Source organism: Pteropus medius, unplaced genomic scaffold, assembly GCF_902729225.1.
Source record: "Pteropus medius unplaced genomic scaffold, Ma_sr-lr_union100, whole genome shotgun sequence".
NCBI classification, from domain to species: domain Eukaryota; kingdom Metazoa; phylum Chordata; class Mammalia; order Chiroptera; family Pteropodidae; genus Pteropus; species Pteropus medius.
Genome location: NW_024340696.1, coordinates 9,992,698 through 10,011,161, shown reverse-complemented (window position 1 = coordinate 10,011,161; position 18,464 = coordinate 9,992,698). Strand labels below are relative to the sequence as shown.

At 39.5% G+C, this 18,464-nt stretch overlaps 1 protein-coding gene across 1 annotated transcript in view; it reads right to left on the bottom strand.

Annotated features, from left to right (window-relative positions):
• Positions 1–571: 571 nt before the first annotated feature.
• TCP11L1 (t-complex 11 like 1) overlaps positions 572–18,464 on the bottom strand; it is a 28,119-nt gene continuing 10,226 nt past the window's right edge. Inside the window, 9 exon segments of the mRNA XM_039866507.1 lie at positions 572–4,436; positions 6,606–6,778; positions 8,439–8,620; positions 10,341–10,420; positions 10,423–10,530; positions 12,445–12,581; positions 14,026–14,246; positions 14,973–15,093; positions 16,277–16,409. Coding sequence (XP_039722441.1) covers positions 4,234–4,436; positions 6,606–6,778; positions 8,439–8,620; positions 10,341–10,420; positions 10,423–10,530; positions 12,445–12,581; positions 14,026–14,246; positions 14,973–15,093; positions 16,277–16,409 — 1,358 coding nt within the window. The 3' untranslated portion in view covers positions 572–4,233.

Sequence of the window (18,464 nt, the reverse complement as noted above, 5' to 3'; positions counted from 1 at the left end):
CTTTGGAAATAAAAGTCAAGAAAAACAATTTGGCACTTTACTAAATTTTCTTCCCTGACTGAGCCCTGACCAAAGTTCTGCTGTGAGCAGAAGGAAGACAGTGCTTTAAAAAGCAAAGGCAACGTGAATGAGAAAGACAGAAAACAATAGTGTTACTTCAATTGCAAGTTTGCTTTTTAGATGTTGCACTTAAAGGTTCTCAGTGTTTTGTTCAGATAAGACAAACCTAAAAATGGTGACATACAACTATTGCCACTAACTCCAATAAATAAGCGACGCTCCATCAAACTGGGCCTATAAGTTAGTTCTGGTTCTTCATTTCAGAAGGCAATACAGTCAGGTATGACAGAAACCCATAGTGGGTTTCTGCCCTGTTTAGGTTTCTGATAGTTACTTTTGGGGGCTCTAGCTATTTCTGAAAGCATCAGTGAACATTTGATAGGGTAAAAGAACTTATTGGGCTTAAAGGCTTTCCCCTCCCCTCATGCCATCAAGTTGCTTTGCATACTATGAAAAAGAGGCTAATCCATTAAAATAGTTATTTAATACAAAATCCAATTTAAATACACAATTGCAAACATTATTGTATTTCTTTATTTAGATTATGTTTCCAATGAGACAATGCCTTTAAATATGAGTGTTATAGCCCATCATCCAATACTGTTCAGCCATCCATTCATTTGTTCATTCATGCATTCATTTAGTTCAAATAATAACACAGAGGTGGAGATAAGGAGAAATCACTGGGGTGGAGGTGGATGTTGGGAGATAAGGTAAAATTGCAGCTCTAGCACAGAAGAGATGATGAAAGAAAATAACAGTCTGGAAACAGGATAGGAAGAAAACTGTCCCTACAGGCCTGTGAAATGTGTGTGACTGAAGGGAGGCAGGACCCCGACAGTTGATAACAGATGTGCACCTACAAGTAGAGGGTTATATGCTCTCCTTTGTTGTTAATAAAGCAATTTATAATCCTTTCCTGTGTACAAAAATTCTAATATCCATTATCAAATTCAATACTCACAGGAAGTATGAGTTAGTAGTGTTCCCATTCTACAGAAGAAAATATTGAGAGCCTAGGGAGACTGACTAGCCAATACCATAAAACCAGTAAGAAGGCAACAGAGGACTCAAACTCAGACCTTCCTCTAAATCAGGAGTTTGTATACAATCCTACTACATCCTACTGAAGTTACTGCAGTCAGATTTATCACAGAACATCAGAACTGGAAAGGAGCTTAAAGGTCAAGTCCAGTTCTTTCATTTTATAGGTTTTAGTAAAAGGTCCTGATTTGCCCCAGCTGGTAAGTAACAGAAATGAGATCAGAACTCTTGACAGCTCCCCATCTTTCCGCTCTACCAGCATGCCTCAAAATGAAAAGAAACAAATGTTATACATACAAATCAGGGCATGCCAAAAGGTCACTGGAAATCAAACAGCAAACACCTATTCCCTTTGGAAATCACCAGAAAAGCTGGTGGCAACAACATCCCTTTATTCTCAGGAATTTCAAGGCCTTAAAGAAATGAAAACAAGTACTGCTCCCAAAACAGAACTGCTGAATAACCCATTTACAATAGTCAGCCTGTATGTCTACCTGATATTGTATCAAACTGATTAATAACTTTTCTTCACAGAGAAAAAAGTTCTCATACATCTGTCTACTGCATTTAATTGACAAGACAGTCTATCAGTGTGGTTCTTACCTGAAACATAGTTGGGTTACATGGTTATATAAACAATCACATTTCACAGCTAGCTTTAAAAGTAATGGCATTTTTTAAAAAAACACCTAGACTGATAATCCATTTACCCATCTACCCAACTGAAAGCCGACAAAGCAGTAATTACTGCTCCAGACATTCATTCATTCATTCATTCACTCATTCATCCATCCATCCATCCATCCATTCAGGAGACTATCAAATAAATCTGAGACATGTTGATATTGACCTCCTCTCAAGGCTCTCAGTTCTATCCACCAAATGAACTCAGCATTTTCGTAAAAGACACTTGTTTCCACAAACCTGTTAGGCAGGAAATCATATTAAATCCAATCCATATACAGTATAAAGAACCAATTCAATGCAGGATAATTTATATGCCATAAGGATATTTTGTCTTGGAGGAGGAGCTAGAGAGCTGTAGGGAGGAGTTATAAGAAGATGCTTAATTAATGAACATTTCCTGAGTGACTAAATGAACTAAGTGAATTTTCCTGGCCCTTAGTGATAATCCTATGAGATTCCAGGAAGAAAATTAGCTCACTTATCTTCAAAGAGCAACAACAAAAAAATTCAATATGAATATTTTGATTCTGAACTTTGCCTCCTTCATTTTTGGCTTTGGCCACACAACTCCACCAGAGGAAACTGAGGTAGGGGGCATCGTGAGAGTCTGTGAAACTCTGTTACACTATATGCACTAAGATTTCAAACTGTCCAAACTTTGTCAATTTAGGAACTCATTAGGGGCAAAAAAAATCTTGTGAGAGTTAACGCTTCCAAAAGAAAGCAAAAACAAGAATTTTTGAGATTTAAGAAGAATAATTGCCGGAGGTGGTGCTCTGCCCAGTGTGTTTGGGGGTAAAGCTCCTCTCCTTTGTCCTTGGAAGGAGGAGGAGAAAGCACCCCAAACACGCCAAGGCTGCGGCAGGCTGAGTGCTGCCCGGTTGCTTCTCAGCCCAGAACCTGGTATCACACAGCCCATGAGCACAGTGCCACAGAGCAACCTACCGCCAGAAACGATTCCAAGAGTGGCCTTATTGAACACACTATAAAAGATACGATTTTGTTCTTGAAAACTCCTAGGTACTGAACTTTTTAGCCCTTTCCAATGAAACCAGGGAAGATTTGTCCTTGAGTCGAAACTTTAATAATATAGTTTCTGACCACATAATGCAGCATAGTTCTGACTGCAAGTAAAAAAACATGTAATATGTATTTGGAGAAATCATATCCCCGCCAGTATGACCATTCACTCCTTGGAAGCCTGGTATCACTGGACAGTCTACATGGTAAATGTTTCTCAGGTTGCCTCCAACCTTGTCCCTCACTGCACCCCACCCCTCATTGCCTTTAATAAAGGGATTCCTTGCAATATTTCACCCCGTGCTGTTCTGGCAGTTGGAGACCCCTCCAGCAACTTCATGGCTCTGCTTCTAATATTATGTCTCTGTCTGAAATATACACGTGCACACGTTTATTTTTTTACTAGACCAGGTCATCTATAAGATCCAAACTTCTCTTTCAGTCACAGGATACGTCAGGAATTCTGGTCACTGAAGTTCCTCGAAAAATACTGCTCAAAACAGGATTATCTATGACTTCCTTACCAAAGAAATAAGTAAACTTATCCTATTTTATCTGAAAACACGTAACTCTACTTCTGGGATTCTAATCTAACCAATACATCTGTGTATTGTGTCAGAGTGAATTTTTCCTTAAAAACTCCAGACATTTACTTCTTTTATATTATACTAACATATATTTAAAAAAATATATATATTTCCTCCTTGACTTTCAAGGCTTAAAAGTTAAAGAGTTTCCTTTCTCTAGATCCCATAAGTCATAACTGCTGTCATCAAGGCTCAGGAATAATTCTGTATAAAAGAATAAGCTTTTTAAAATCAAGCAACTCCTCTACAACAAAAAGGCTCTGGGGCTCTGGCTAGGTCAGACAGGGGGAAAGCAATAAATGGGGTGGGAAAAGTCAGTGAGACTACACGTAGTCCTTCTAACACAAAATAACCTGGCGGGATGACAGGTGGGAGGCTGTGAGACAGAGGGGCAAGAATCTAAACATGGCCATGGCTGTTTCTTTTATTCTAGGGTGGCTGTCAGGTACTCTTGAGTGTTTGAAAGAAAAATTACCCGGATGGCAAAAGAGAGGTCCCAGCCTTTAGGGGGAAGCAGATACAATCAGGATGCCAGGGGTAGGGGTGGAGACACATGGCAGTCAACTGTTTAAAAGCTGAATGCTACCTATGAAACTCAAGATAAGAAAACGTTTCTTTGATTTGTAAACTTGCACTCATAAATATAAACCCTCAAAATAGAATTCAGTGCATTTGTCAACAAGTCTTTTCAACAGTGATATATAATATTCTTCCTTTTGTAATCAATACTATTAAATAGAAATGTACTAAATAGCCATTTTCCAAAGCACTATTATAGTTGAGAACACGTATTCTGAGTTGAGTAGATCACACTGCCGCTGTAGGAGCGTACGTGCTAGGCTCTGACAAGGATTTTACTGAGGATTGCATCGTAGTAGGGACTGAAGACCATCTTGTTGTAGTTGACCAGGCGAACGAATTTAACAGCAACTTCCTCCAGCTCTTTTTGGACTGGACCTAATCCCCCAGGTACTGCGGGCAATGGCTTCTGATGACCTGAGGCAAGGTAGGTTTCTAAGAAGGTCAGGATTCGGGCATCTGTGATAGAAAAAAAGCAGTTGGTTGTTTCTTGTTTAGAGTGACTTTACAAACTTCTCAATATGCTTCAGTTTTTAGCTTAAACTTCACCTTTTCAGAGAAGTCTTTCCTGACCACTGCCTGGACCAGGTACCCATTGCACCTTGCACTTCTGAACAGTCATCACATGTGTAGTTTCCTCTCCCCCTCTAATGGTTAGTTTCATGAGGGCAGGAACCATGCTTGTTTTGTTCATCATGCTCTCCTCAGCATCCAGCACAGTGTCTGGCATGAAACCTGGCCCCAGTAAAAACTCAGAATACATTTGGAGAGCAAGAATAAATGTGTGAATGAATAAAGGGAGACTATAGTGGTGATAGGTTCTGCTCTCAGAAAAGCAAGACACTGAGACCAACATTAGCATGGCTGATCACAGATTCCAGTGCTGTTGGCTTGTGATCTGTCTTTTCCCACTAAGTCCACATGTAAGAAGCGTGCGCCTCCTTCCTTAATGCCTACAATGGAGGGCCGTGGGGCTGTCGGCATCTGTTAGCTTGTCCTGCTCTGAGGAATAATTTAGGTTGATGCTTTTCTAGCCCACACCCCTCTATGATGCTTCTGCACTCTCTTGTGTATCTTCATCAGCCAAAAAAGAGTGTGTGCCACACTTCTTGTAGCTTTGATTACAAAAGCAATAGGGACATTTATATTGAATGGGCTTTTTCAAACTACATACCCACACCCTGTCCTGGGGAACCCTCTCAACTGCAAATAACTCTCACCTTTCGGAACCCAGTAACCCACTGACAGAAAATGCTGACCGATGAGTCTGATCATCCCTGTTCCAAAGTGAGTTTGGTATTTTAAAGTTCCCAGAGCTGGGAGCCTCACCCAGAAGTAGAGATCCTTATCTCAGTCCTATCCGAGGGCTGGTTTTTATGCCCATGTCTATAACTGGCTCTGACTAAACAACCAGATGGCAGGACACGGAGCAGCTCATCAGTCCTTGATCAGTCTATTTACAGGCACCGTCCTGCATCTCTACTAAGGGCAATAATACCGAGGGCCCTGCTGAATCTTCGAGAGGCTCCTCCTGAGTGATCCACAAAGGAAACCGTGACCCATGCTGGCTGGGATAAAACAACTTAATTTTTTAAAAGCCATCGATCTATGTAATGGATCTAATATTTTCATAAAATATTAGTTAAGACTTAAAAAAAATCAAAGCGCTTATAGTATTGGAAATAGGCCCGTGTCTCTGGTTGAACCTTCTACTCCAATCTGAAGTCTGATAACCATAGATCATTCAGCTTTTGCCTGAAGCCTGCTAATTTTTCATTATTTATATATTGAATATGTATCACAAAGGAGGTGAGGAAGGACTTAAAAATTAAATTATGTTAAAGATATATCTGAATTTTTTAACTTAGATAAACATTGTATTCCTTGATCAACCAGTGAACAGAATTTTTCACAGTGCCAGTGCTGTGATGAGGAAAAGTAACAGCGAATACAACACAGTAATATTTTTAATAATAGCTCTTTATTCACTACTTACTATGTGCTGCCAGCTACTATGGTGGGCACTTAATATCTTATCATCTAGTCCTCTCCATGGAGCCTTCACAGGTAGGCATTTCCAGCCCCTCTCCCCTCTCTGGAGGAAGGGGGAAAGGCTGAAAATTCCAAGCTTCTAATCATGGCTTGGTCTTTCTTGTGACCAGCCCCATCCAGGAGCCCATCAAGTCCCCTGACTAGAAAAGACACTCCTACCACCCAGGAAATTCCAAATGATTTAGGAGCACTAGTCGAGAACCAGGGTCAAAGACCAAATATTAGAACACAAGATGCTCCTAGTGCTCTTAACACTTAGGAAATTACAAGGGTTTTCTGAGCTCTGAGCCAGGAACCCGGCTCAGAGACCAATATACATATTTTCTATTATTTTACAATGCTAGTTTTGAACCACGGCCTGTGATTCCAAAGTCAGAGCCTTCAGAACAATGATGGCTGACAGGTCACTTGTCCAAAACTCTGGGTCACCCTCATGGCATTATGGCGATTAATTACTCTCTCTTCACTCACCAACACTCATAATCCATCAAAACCTCTTTAGATTCCTTCAGAGGGACCTCTCTGCCAGCCTCTCTGAGGGCACGTCCCTGCGTCCTGCATTTCCCCCAAACATACCCATGATCCTGCGGATGGGGTCGTCGGGACTGGCCACGGCCTGGATCTGGCCCTTGAGCACGGTCTCCTTGTCCGTGGTAAAGGGGGTGAACCCACACAGGGAAAGGCAGCTGCTCACCTCCAGGCAGACTTTCTCCCCGACTGTTGTCAGGGCATCCTTCAGATGGAAGGAGCTTGAGCAGAGAAGGGAAAGGAGAAGCCAGGGAAGAAAAAAACTATAAACAAAGTGCATATCTACCCAGCTCAAACATCTTGATAACAGTCACAATAACCAACCATGGATTGGTGTGGTCAAAGGAAGAATCTGTGATTCTCTTCCCTGCCCCTAATGTCTCAGGCTGTGTACACCTGACTGAGGGACTTACTTTTCCTTTCTCTCTCTTCTTTCTCTCTCTGTCTCTGTCTCTGCTAGAAAGGGCAGTGGGAAGGGGAGGATTCAGATTACATCAGGACCAACAACCCAAAACCCAACTTCTTGCTAGTATCTGTGTGGCAAAATAAGCCTAGAATTGACTTAAAAATATCTTGAATACCTTGGAAGCAAAACACAAGAAACCAGAAATGTGGTAGCTATGGGACAGGTGCGGGAGAGAAACTTTTCATTAGATACCTTTTTTCCTTTTTGATTTTTGAAACACGTAAGTGTATTAACTACTTTAAAAGAATAAATAACATTGAAATCCAAAAGTTAAGAAAATTAGCACCAGGATTTCCTGGGGCTCCTAGACTCTCCTAGAGTGTCCTGCTGGTGGGTATCCTAAAAGAAGGCAAGTGCCTTTGTTCCGGGTCTAGATTCTTTGTACGGCAGAACGAGTGGAACAAGTGTGCAAGCCCCAGGACTCACTGCTGGCACCAAGTCTGTGCCGGCCGCTGCCTGCCAGGGTAAACACTGCAGTGGATGGACTCCTAAGGGAACACCTGGCAGGGCCCCTCTCATCAGCAGTTTTGACAGAGCAGTTCTACTGGAGGGGGACCTAGGTGACAGCCCAAGGTTACACCTGTGCAAGGGCCTCAGCCCAGGCTTCAGCTCAGCAAACACCCTCCTGGCCTAAGTCAAGACTTTTGAACCCCCAAGTCACAACATGTGGACATGCCCCTCATAGCACTCAACACATGCATGTTTTGTGCACCTTGTCAGGTGTAGTGTTTACTTAGAACCATTCAAAAATATTCTATGTGCTGTAAACCACATAAATCACCTAATCTAACTTAACTGCAGAAGCAGTTATAGCAGCTGCCCTCAAAAGTGTGGATTAATGCTGGTTGATAAAACAATCCATTTATACCCATCACAAAATGTCTATGAGGAATGTGCAAAGGGCAGAAAACTTCGATCGCATACATGCAACTCTGAGGACTATAGCTTATTTCTTATATGACCTTTCCCTAGGGCTGTGTTGTCCAAATGGTTAGTTGGTTGTGAAAGCAATTTAGTAGGCAGCAACCAGTACTTTTTTTTGATGGAATAAAATTGAAATATCAGAATTATTAAGCATAGTTGGGGTAAGTTTCACTTTGTGAAATTTTTATTTTAGTTACACAAGTATCTAAGAGTGTACTAAGGCACCATAGAAAATAAGTTTCTTACTGCGCGTCCTGCTCACAAACATTTGAAAGCCACTATCCTAGTGTCTTGCGAACCCTAGAGCTGATTCTAACTTAGACCATACGACTCTGAATAAATTATGCTGGGGTGAAGGACACTGGAGAGCAAGGTTTCCTCTCAGTTTCGAGAGAGTGGCCCTGGGTACCGCCTACACTGGGAGAGCCCTGCTCCAGCATACTCTCTGCCCTGCTGCCTCTCATCCATCCATTAAAGCCTTAGTCACTTACGGCAGATGCATATCTGTTAGCAGAATCTTCACAATCATCTTGAGTTTCTCAGCAAAGTTAGCCTGGCTGGAAATTCCCGAGGCTGCCATGCTGAACGTAACCAGCAACACGGCTCCCAGGATGGTCAGTTGCTCCAGCTGAAGCTGGAGCTCCTGGAAGCGAGACTGGTCCATCAACACAGTCTGTAATGAAAACAACAGAAATCATCTCCGAGCTGTAGATCTGGGCTGGCCAGCAGAGGGCAGTGGGGCCGCAGCCCCCTTTCCCCACACTTCGGGTTTTCCAGTCATTTCAGATCCATAAGGAAGTCGTCTGTGATTTATCCTTCCATCTCAGAGCCCTTTCTTCCTTAAAAAGGCTGCAGCAGACTGCGTGTGAATCCAGACTCTGTCATTTAATGGCAGGATAACCTCATGCAAGTTTTTTCAGCTCAGCCCTATGAGGATTCCTACTTGACAGGGCTGTTAGAAAGATGGAAAGACACCATGCATGTAAAGTGGCTGGCAGAGGCAACGCTCAATAAATAGAAGTTATATCATTAGATAGGTAGAAAGCAAGAGAGCCTATACTTATTTACCTTCAGTACCTAGCACAAAGGAGGCTCCCAAGAACTGGTAAGTGAATAAAGAGAAAAATAAACAATAGAAAAAGTAGTAATGACAAACAACAACCAAAAAAGCCTCCTAGAAAGCAGTCAGTGAGTGAACTTCCATGACTGTGTCCCTGTGTTACAGACACCCCTGGGTCCTACCAGGGCAAAGTCCACTGTGTGGGATGAGGGAAAGAACAGTGGAGAGGCTGAGGAGATAAATGACTTCTGATCTGAGTTTTTCTGGGTTAATCAAATAAACTTAAAGGACTGTTCTTACTATAAGAAACTGACATACCAAATCAAGACAGTAACCATGTGGGGTCTTAGCCCAGCATTCTTCTCAGTAAGTAAACACTATCTCTGAAGACTGAGACTTCTGTATTGTCAAACATAGACACTTCAGTGAGGTCTCATCAGCCTTTTTTTTTTTTTTTACTTCACTTTGCTAGACTGCAGTGTCCCTACTCTGACGCCTCCCAACAGTATGCAGTATGTGAGTTGAGGATGCAAAAGATTCTCAAGGACCAATTCCCAGAGTAGACATCTGTCACCCGTGAAAACACCAGCCTCCCCACAGCCATTTTTTAAAGGCTGAGAACTGCCCTTCTGGAGAGAACATACCACTATTCAGAAAGGAACCTCCCCCTATGCCCCGCTGCCCAAGTCAACATCCTCTTTAGAGCCTCCTCTGGCACAAAACGAGGAACTCAAAGGCAAGAAGTGAAGTCTTAAGCTTACAATGTCCTGAAAAAAATAAGGAACTTATATAAGATACTGAGAGAAGTAGCAGTATCTGAGGCTACTGCCCTCAAAAAAGAGGGGGGAGTCTACATACCAAAACATTTATTTGCAGTGAACTACACTTAAAAATACCACAATAAGGAAAAAAAAAAAAAAAAAGGAATGACATACTGATACATGCTACAACTTGGATGGAAATTATGTTTAGTGAAAGAAGCCAGACACGAAAGGCCAAAACTGTATGTTTCCACTTATACGAAATGTCCATAATTGGCAAATCCATAGACAGAAAGCAGTTTAGTGGCCACTGGGGAGCTGGGGAAGAGGAGAAAGGGTAATGATTGCTAATGGGTACAAGGCTTCTTTTTGGGGTGATGAAAATATTCCGAAATTAAATAGCGGTAATGGTCGCATAACTCTGTGGACATAGTAAAAACCACTAAATTGTGCAGTTTAAAAAGGAGAAATTTTGTGGCATATGAATTATAACGAAACTATTTTCTTTTTTTTAAGTTCGGCAGCACGAAAAGAAATGAACACACGTAGTTAGACTGCTCTGCAGCACCTACCTCAGGGAAAGGTCTCTGGAGGTGGTCCCATTTCAGAAGCTTCAGGTAGGCATAATTCTGGACAGCAACAGATTTGGCACAGCACCGTCCCCAGAGCCAGCAGCCCCTCCCCCAGCTGGCAGGGCATTTTTATACTTCATGAGGTCATCTGCAGCTTCTTCCAACCACTGGGTAACAAAGTCCAGGGAATCTATGAAAAACAAGGCTGTGAACATTACTATGACATTCAAGAGGGGTGCTTCTTGGAATTACTTTAGAAAAGGTCATCCTGGAGGTGTGGTATGGTACAGAGCATAGACTTTGGAATCAAACAGAACTCGCTTCAAATCACAATATTACCAATTACTGGCTGAGTGATCTTAGTTAGGCAAGTCCTAATCTGTCTGAACAGTAGATTCCTAAGATAAAGTACAACTTCATGTCACATCACAGGACTGAACAATGTAGTGAGTATAAAGCACGGAGCCAGGCCTTGCCACCTAAGGATGTTCAGCCAACCCTGGCTCTCTTCTCTTCCACCCTGGCTTTTCCTTGATAGATCTTGGCCTTGTATCAATCTTGTTTACTTTCAGCCTTACAGGAGGTGAGCTCTGTCATGTGTTTGATGTCTATCGTGCAGCACTTGGAGTGCTGTTAGAGGAATCTCAGCTGTCTTTCACCTACTGTTATGCTCTCTCTACTTTTCTAGGCTGAGTAATGCATGAGAGGCTCTAAGGGACATAAGAGAAAGATGAGCTTTCTGTCCACATTATCTGGTTGAAAAAAAAAAAAACCTCTAACAGGCCCTGGAACATGCTACAACTCTGCCAGTGGAATCCACCTTAAAACCAGTGGGCAGCCAAGGCCATGGCTGGAAATCACTCTTCACTGATGCAAGAGGATGCACCTCTGGTCCCGTCAACAGAGATCACCCCGAGCTCTTGGTTCTGAGCTTGACTCTCCCTTTAGCTTCTGCAGACAGCACTCTGTAGCTCAGCAGCCATGAGTCATGAGTACTAGACTGACCAGCTCAGGGCCTGCATTCCATTCCGGAAGTGTATCCTTCACTGGGTCCCAGGGTCTGGCCTCTGGCTCTCATACTAAGGCTCTTCAGTCTACCAAACTGCAATCCTGGATGTCTCCTAAGGGGCAATACAATACTGGCTGTGAGCTGTGTAGTCAATCAATTCTGGTCAAAGATCTCTCAAAATCTATGTTCACATCTGCAAAATGGAGTTAAAAAATGTGGCCTACCTCACATGTTTACTGTGAGAGGGCTCTGTGTGGTTATGCGCATATACCCGTGACGTAATAAACATTAGCCAATCTTCTTTCTAATGCTGCTACTTCTACCCAGCTCTTTCCTTCTCCTCCTGACCCCCAGCACCATCTCAGACTTTTCCATCTGGGGCTGAATGAACAACTGCTCAGGGCTGAATTAACTATTCTAGTCAGGCAACAACATCTATCCAGAGACTGCCATTTTCATCTTACAACCAACAAAGTTGGAGGCTAAACAAAACTCATGATAAATTGGATACGAAGACTACAATTTACCCAGAACATCAGCTGCCAATGCAGAGACAAAAAAAGCACGCTAGAAATGCAAAATAGTTTTGGATTCTGTATTCATTTGTTTCCTGCAGTCATCTGAGAGATTCGTAAAAATAAGACTTTTTCTGGGTCTGAAAAGAGAAGATTTATGAATATAAAACAGAAACAAAGTGAAATTTCTTGATGTACCACCTTACAGGGAGGAGAAAAGTGAATTCATAATCACAGAAAGTTTGTCATGTTTTTAAAATCAAGGTCAAGCATAAAATTTGTCTCAAACTTGTGTCTTCATTAAAAACCTATTTCATTTAAGACTTCTTCATTCTTTCAAATTTCTATTTTTATGTCCTACTTATACTTCTGTTGCTTGTCAACTAAATTTTCTTTTCAAGTCCTAATGTCTTGTGCTTTTCTATGTTCAAATTAGAGTATCCTCGTATTGGATTTTAGTTTTGTTTCGAAGATGATATCGTTATACAACAAGCTACAGCAACTAAAATGAAAAAACAAAACAAAACAAAAAAACACAAAACACAGACAACAAAAGAACACCACAAAGCATTAAACATACTCGGCTGCTTCTCCAAAAGCTCTTGAAACTTCTTCCTTTCGTATTCCACTGACTGCTGCATCAGATGTGGCCTAATGCTACTGACAGCAAAGTTTGCCATATCCACTTTCATTAGGTCCAACACAGAAAAAATTGCCCTTAAAGAAAAGAAATAAAAAGATTCAGAACTGGGCACTTGTAAAATAAATATTATTTTAACAAAAAAAGATGAGCAGATTTGAGATAGTCTTCTCATCTCAGAAAGAGTAGCAAGAAAAGTTAGTAAAATCATGAGAAAATTAAGAAAAACATACTTAGAAAACATAAAAATTTAAATAATGGTTAGAAAAGATTGCACATTTTAAGCTGCTTTTTGTCCCACACCTCCACCCTCGACCCTCAAGCAAACACATTTACCCCCACTGCCTGTCTAGACTGGAATGAGTCCCTCAGCTCTGGGTCAGCTCTCATGGCGACCACAGAAGAGGAAGGAGCCCAAAATCACAGAGGTTCAGGGAAGAGAGCTCACCACTGGGTCTCTACTCTCACATAGGTCAATTCGCTTTCCTAGGAAAGAAAAATATAATAACTCTCTCCTTTCTCCTCTCCTCTTACCGAGTCTCTTTTAGTTTCAGGGCATGTTTTACGTTCTAGTTCGGGTGGCATAATTGCTATTTCACATTCTGAATGTACCCAATGTGCAGACTTGACAGTCATCCCATTTTAAGAACCTACCTTTAGGAAAATAACCTAAAATACAAAAAAAGTTCTGTACACAAAGATGTTCACTGCAGGGTTAAATAGTAAATAATTATACATAATCTAATTGTCCATCTTAACAGAGAAATACTTCATTATATGCAATGAATACTTTGCAGGCATAGAAAATGCTTATGGGGAATTTTTTAAACTGGTATAAATTGGTTATAAAAAGATAATACAAGAGACCTTTGTGGTGTTAAAACTGTTCAGTATCTTGACTGTGGTAGCTGATACACAAACTTACATAGGTGATAAAATCATATAAAATTAATATGCACACACTAATGTATACAAGTAAAACAGAAAAGCTAAGTAATGTCAGTGGATCTTAACACTACGGTTTTACAAAATGCTACCATTGGGGAAAACTGGATGAAGTTTACTGTATTATTTCTCGTAATTCCATGTAAATATACAATGCTCTCAATGACACTTTCAATTAAAAAATAAGTGAAATGATTAGGGTATAATGTTAATAGAAAAAGTCAAGCTTGCAATACCCTCCAAAAGGTCTTCTGAGGTTCAGCTAACATTGAGACTAACAAGACTACCATTAAGCCACAGGTTTGGCGTCATCTATCATGCAGCTTACCAACAGGGCAGCACCAGGCATTCCTCTTCAGCAAGAGTTATTTTATCAGCCACAGCACACAACTCAACACGTGGTGAATTCAAAATGTGAAGTGAATTTTTTCCCTTTCTACTTTTCTATATTTTATAAAATGTTTGCTTTTGATATTGTCTTAAAATGCAGAAGTATCTACACTTGAGGAAGTCTAAATCTGAAGAATAGGATCTCTATTTTAGGTACACTGAAGGTGGTTAATACAATTCCCATACCTGAAAAGGGACACTATTTCTTTAATGTCCTTTAGTTTCCTAACTTCCTCATCTCGAGCAGGTGCACACAGTGTGCCCATAATGCCAATGATGAATTCTGCCAGCTTGGAAATGTCTAGGGCCCCATTCTCTGCTTCTTGCTTTATCAGATCCAGGTCCAAGACTTCTGTAATCTGGTTTCTCAGGCTAGTGTGACCAGGCAGTAAGAAGGATAACAGAGTCTACAAAAGAGAACAGCTAAGTTTAGTCCGTTTCTTAGTCAGACATCATTTTCGATTATATGTAAAGGAATTTACATCTATACAAATAAGGGCTTACCGATTGTTCCTATAATGCTGTACATATTTTAACCTTTTAATCAACAAATCTACAGAAAAACATGTTTTCAAATCATTTAGAATAACTATTTAAGTTTCTATTTAAGCTCTAGCAACCAACTAGATACAACATGAATAAACTGTTAAAGGTGAGAAAAGAAAAACATTAATTAACATGAGCCTGTGAGCCTGTATGCCAATTTCCGGATACATCTCTTCTTTGATACTGCTGCTAAAGGTATTGCAAAACAGCCCTACCTTCCACTTAATGCCTCCTCTAACCCACAGGCTGAATCACTTTTTGGCTATTATAAACTGAACATGTCCATACCTATTAAAATATGTATAAAATCACCTATATTTTATAATATAATTTCTGTTTTCTTTAAATAATTGTCTTCAAAAATATAAACTTTTTTTCATCTACAAAAGGAATGCTTTTAGCTTATTATACCTTGTTTGAAATTTTTAAAAAGGGTATTAAGCCAAAAATACTTTTAAACCACATTTTGGCAAGTAATTTAACTTCCTGATCCTTCGATTTCTTTTAAATCTTCTGGCACAATAACACGGAGAGGTTTAATACTCCTAACACACCAAAAAAGCACCATAATTTGCTCTTCCACTCACCTCTTTGATCTCTCCGACAAGTTTAATGGCATGGTCGTATGTTGGGGGATCTTCACTTAGCTGGACACTCAAGCAATCCCAGAAAGCTTTATGTACAATCTCCTTTACTCTCTTCTCCAAACTGGAGGCAAATGAGAAAAAAGAAAAGAAGAAGAAACAACAAATATAATATTTCAGCCTCAAATCACTTTAAAAAGCACAAACTCTATGGGTTTATGGTGAGAAATTTTAAAAGTAATTTGGATAAATGAAAGACTTACCAGACATACTTAAATGGATCACTATCTTATTTTCAGTTAGTGATTTATCTCAATAAGTATCTCATTGTAAAGAATAACTTTCAACTAATTTGACAGATGACAATTAACAGCATATGATAGTGCCATAGATAAAAAGAATATTGGAAAGTTCGAAGTTATTAATTTTTACTTCCTTGATACCACCAAGTTTCCTAAGATAGTTATGGTTAAGCAGCATAAGATAACAAATCAATATGCATATAGGTTGAAGGACTTCATTTCCTAAAAATATCTTATTCCCATTTGATATATGAGACGATTGCTTAATTAGGTACCAAACTGTAACAACTTGTATATAACATCTTATTAAAACTAGTCATTATAGCATGAAAGCAAAACAAGTAATTCTCATTATTGATGTAAAAAAGTACTGTTTTTGTAGAGCATAGAAGAAACGTTTGTACAGTCATATTTAGAAGCCTATTTTGGAGACACTAGAGCCTGCCAATTCAGCAGCCATTCCTCCTCCTTAGTTAACAGAATACCAATGTTTTTCACAGCACTTTTACAACAGGCAATGATTTTCCTTTCCTATGGCAATACATTTTAAAAGGCGCACCTTACAATCGATAGAGTTTTAGATTCAATATGATATGTGCCAGGTGTTAGGAATAGAGAGAATAACGCGCAGGCCCTGTCTATGTAGTTTACAACCTGGCAAAGAACACGAGTAAACCAACAATTACAGTACAATCTGATAGTTACAAGAAATGAATGAAACAATGCAATAACAACATAATATGAGGCAGCTAAGTCCTAGTGGGGAGAAGCTAACATGAAAGACTTCCACAGGAAATTTCCAGATCTTTTGTTTACATTTGAAGGATTAGTGGTCCTTCGATCCACTTTCAAACTCTAGTCATTCCTAGGATAGGGATATTTTTAAGCAACAACATACAAAAGGAGAGGTGTATGTGAATAGAATGCCATCAAGTGAAGAAAATATTTCCGACAGTGGGAAATGACAGTATTCTACAAAACAAAGTAACTCAGTAACCACTTTACCTGTCTTCTGGTAATTCAACGGGTTTAATCCGGAAGTCTCCATTTACTACAATCTCATGGGCTAGAACCATGTTAGTGACTCCTTTTGCTGTCTCTAGAAGTTCATCCACCGTCACAAAACGAGGAGGACTAGCTGTAACAAAAAGCAGTGTAAGAGAGTTGCTTCTCTAGATTAGGATTTCTATTAAAGTAAGGAGAAGGCAGTGGTTCTGGTACCAGCTAATAGTTTTAGTCATGCCTCTATTTATAAAAATATTCTGGCAATTTCAAACAATAAATTGATCTATTTCATATTCACTTTTCTTTTAACCTACAATCCTAAAAGCAGAGATCATTTCCAATACTCAAAACCTAATTTTCTACTAAGACTACCAATTTTTACAAACTATCAATTTCCCAATACACTGAGGGTTTATTTTCTAATTCTTCTGCCTCCTGTTCATCCTCAATGACAAAAGGGAAACACCACATTTAAGATTTCCTCTTTTGCTCCCATGAGTTCACATTTTGTTCCACCACTAACTCTGTGGCGTGAATGAATCTCCCCAAATTAAAAGACCATCGAGTACTTTAGGGTGCCAGGTGCTGTTCAAACAACACTAAAACCACTACTCTGTACAGGACACCAAGACTGAATATGAGAGTTCTAAAGCTGACCAATGGAGAAATCAGAGCGTGTGGGACAAAAGAATTTTGCAGGTTCAAAACCTTGAGTACTGATTTCTCCCTTTCCACTGCCCTGATATCTAAATCCTACAGGTTTCACTTTCTGTATCAACTGCTACAATAGCCTCATAACTGGTTTCCATACTTCTTTCTCCTTTGATAAAGCTTGAGATTTATCTTCCAGAAAGAAAGTTTTCTTTAGCCTGTAACAGAGTCAGGGTAGGGGGTGCTTGTGAAAACGGATTGCTGGCCTCCCTCTCAGGGTTTCTGATTTAGCAGGCCTGATTTAGGGGCCTGAGAATCTGCATTTCTCACAAGTCTCCAGCTGATACTGATGGTCTCAGAGATGATACTTTGAAAAACACTGACCTAGAAGATGACAATGTTCATTTTACATCATGTTGATAGGATCTGGGTTAAAAATGAGATAAATAATATCACTGGTTTGCACAAGGTTTAATAGTTACAAAGATCTTAAGTTAGTGAAAAGTTCTTTTCCTTCCTCTTCTTCTTTTTTCTTTTGCTCACACACACACAAAATAAACTAAGAGCTATTCATATCCTGCCTGGTAACAGTTTTTATTTGGTCACATATGGGGAAGTTAGGAAAATGGAACAAATTCTAAACATTTCCAGAGAATATTAATAAAAATAATAAAACAAAAGCCTAGATACAAATTCCCTATTATTTAGATATCGATTTCTTCTACATTGACATATTGATAAAATGCAATCCCAGTCAAAATCTCAGCAAGGATTTTTGTTAAAATTGCCAAACCGATTCTAAAATTTATATAAAAATGCACAGGACCTAGAAAAGCCAAAATAATTTTGAAAAAAAAAAAAAAGAACAAAATTGGAGGACTCATACTGACTGATTTTGATACCATTATAAAGCTTAATTGAGACTGCATTTTTGGCACAGGATAGCTATACAGATCAGCTGAAGAGAGTAGAAGACCCAGAAATAGACTGATATGCACACATATGTAAGTATACATGTGGTTAATAAGGTAAGATTAGTTTGTTTTTTTTTTTATCAAATGGTGCTGGAACAAGTCAATATCTATATGTAAAAGAAAGACTCTTGACTCTTAATGATAAATAAAAACTAACTCAAAATGTACCACAAACCTAAATATAAGACCAAAAACTACAAAACTTCTAGAATAAAACAGGCAAAATTTCTTGAATAGGATACAAAAAGTTCAAACTGTAAGAGGAAAAAAACTGACAAATTGGACTTCATCAAAAATTGTTGTGACTCTATTACAAAAATGAAAAGGCATGCTACAGACAGAAAATATGTACAAAACATATATCTGCTAAAGGACTTACATCCAGAATATATAAAGAACTACTGCTCAATAATAGAAGACGATCAATAAGAAATGGGTGAAAGACGAACATTTTTCTAAAGTAGATATACAAATGGCCAGCAGGAGCATGAAAAAAAAATCAATATCATTAATTATTAGTATGACATAATAGAAAATATATATATTGACCTCTGCCCCCAGTT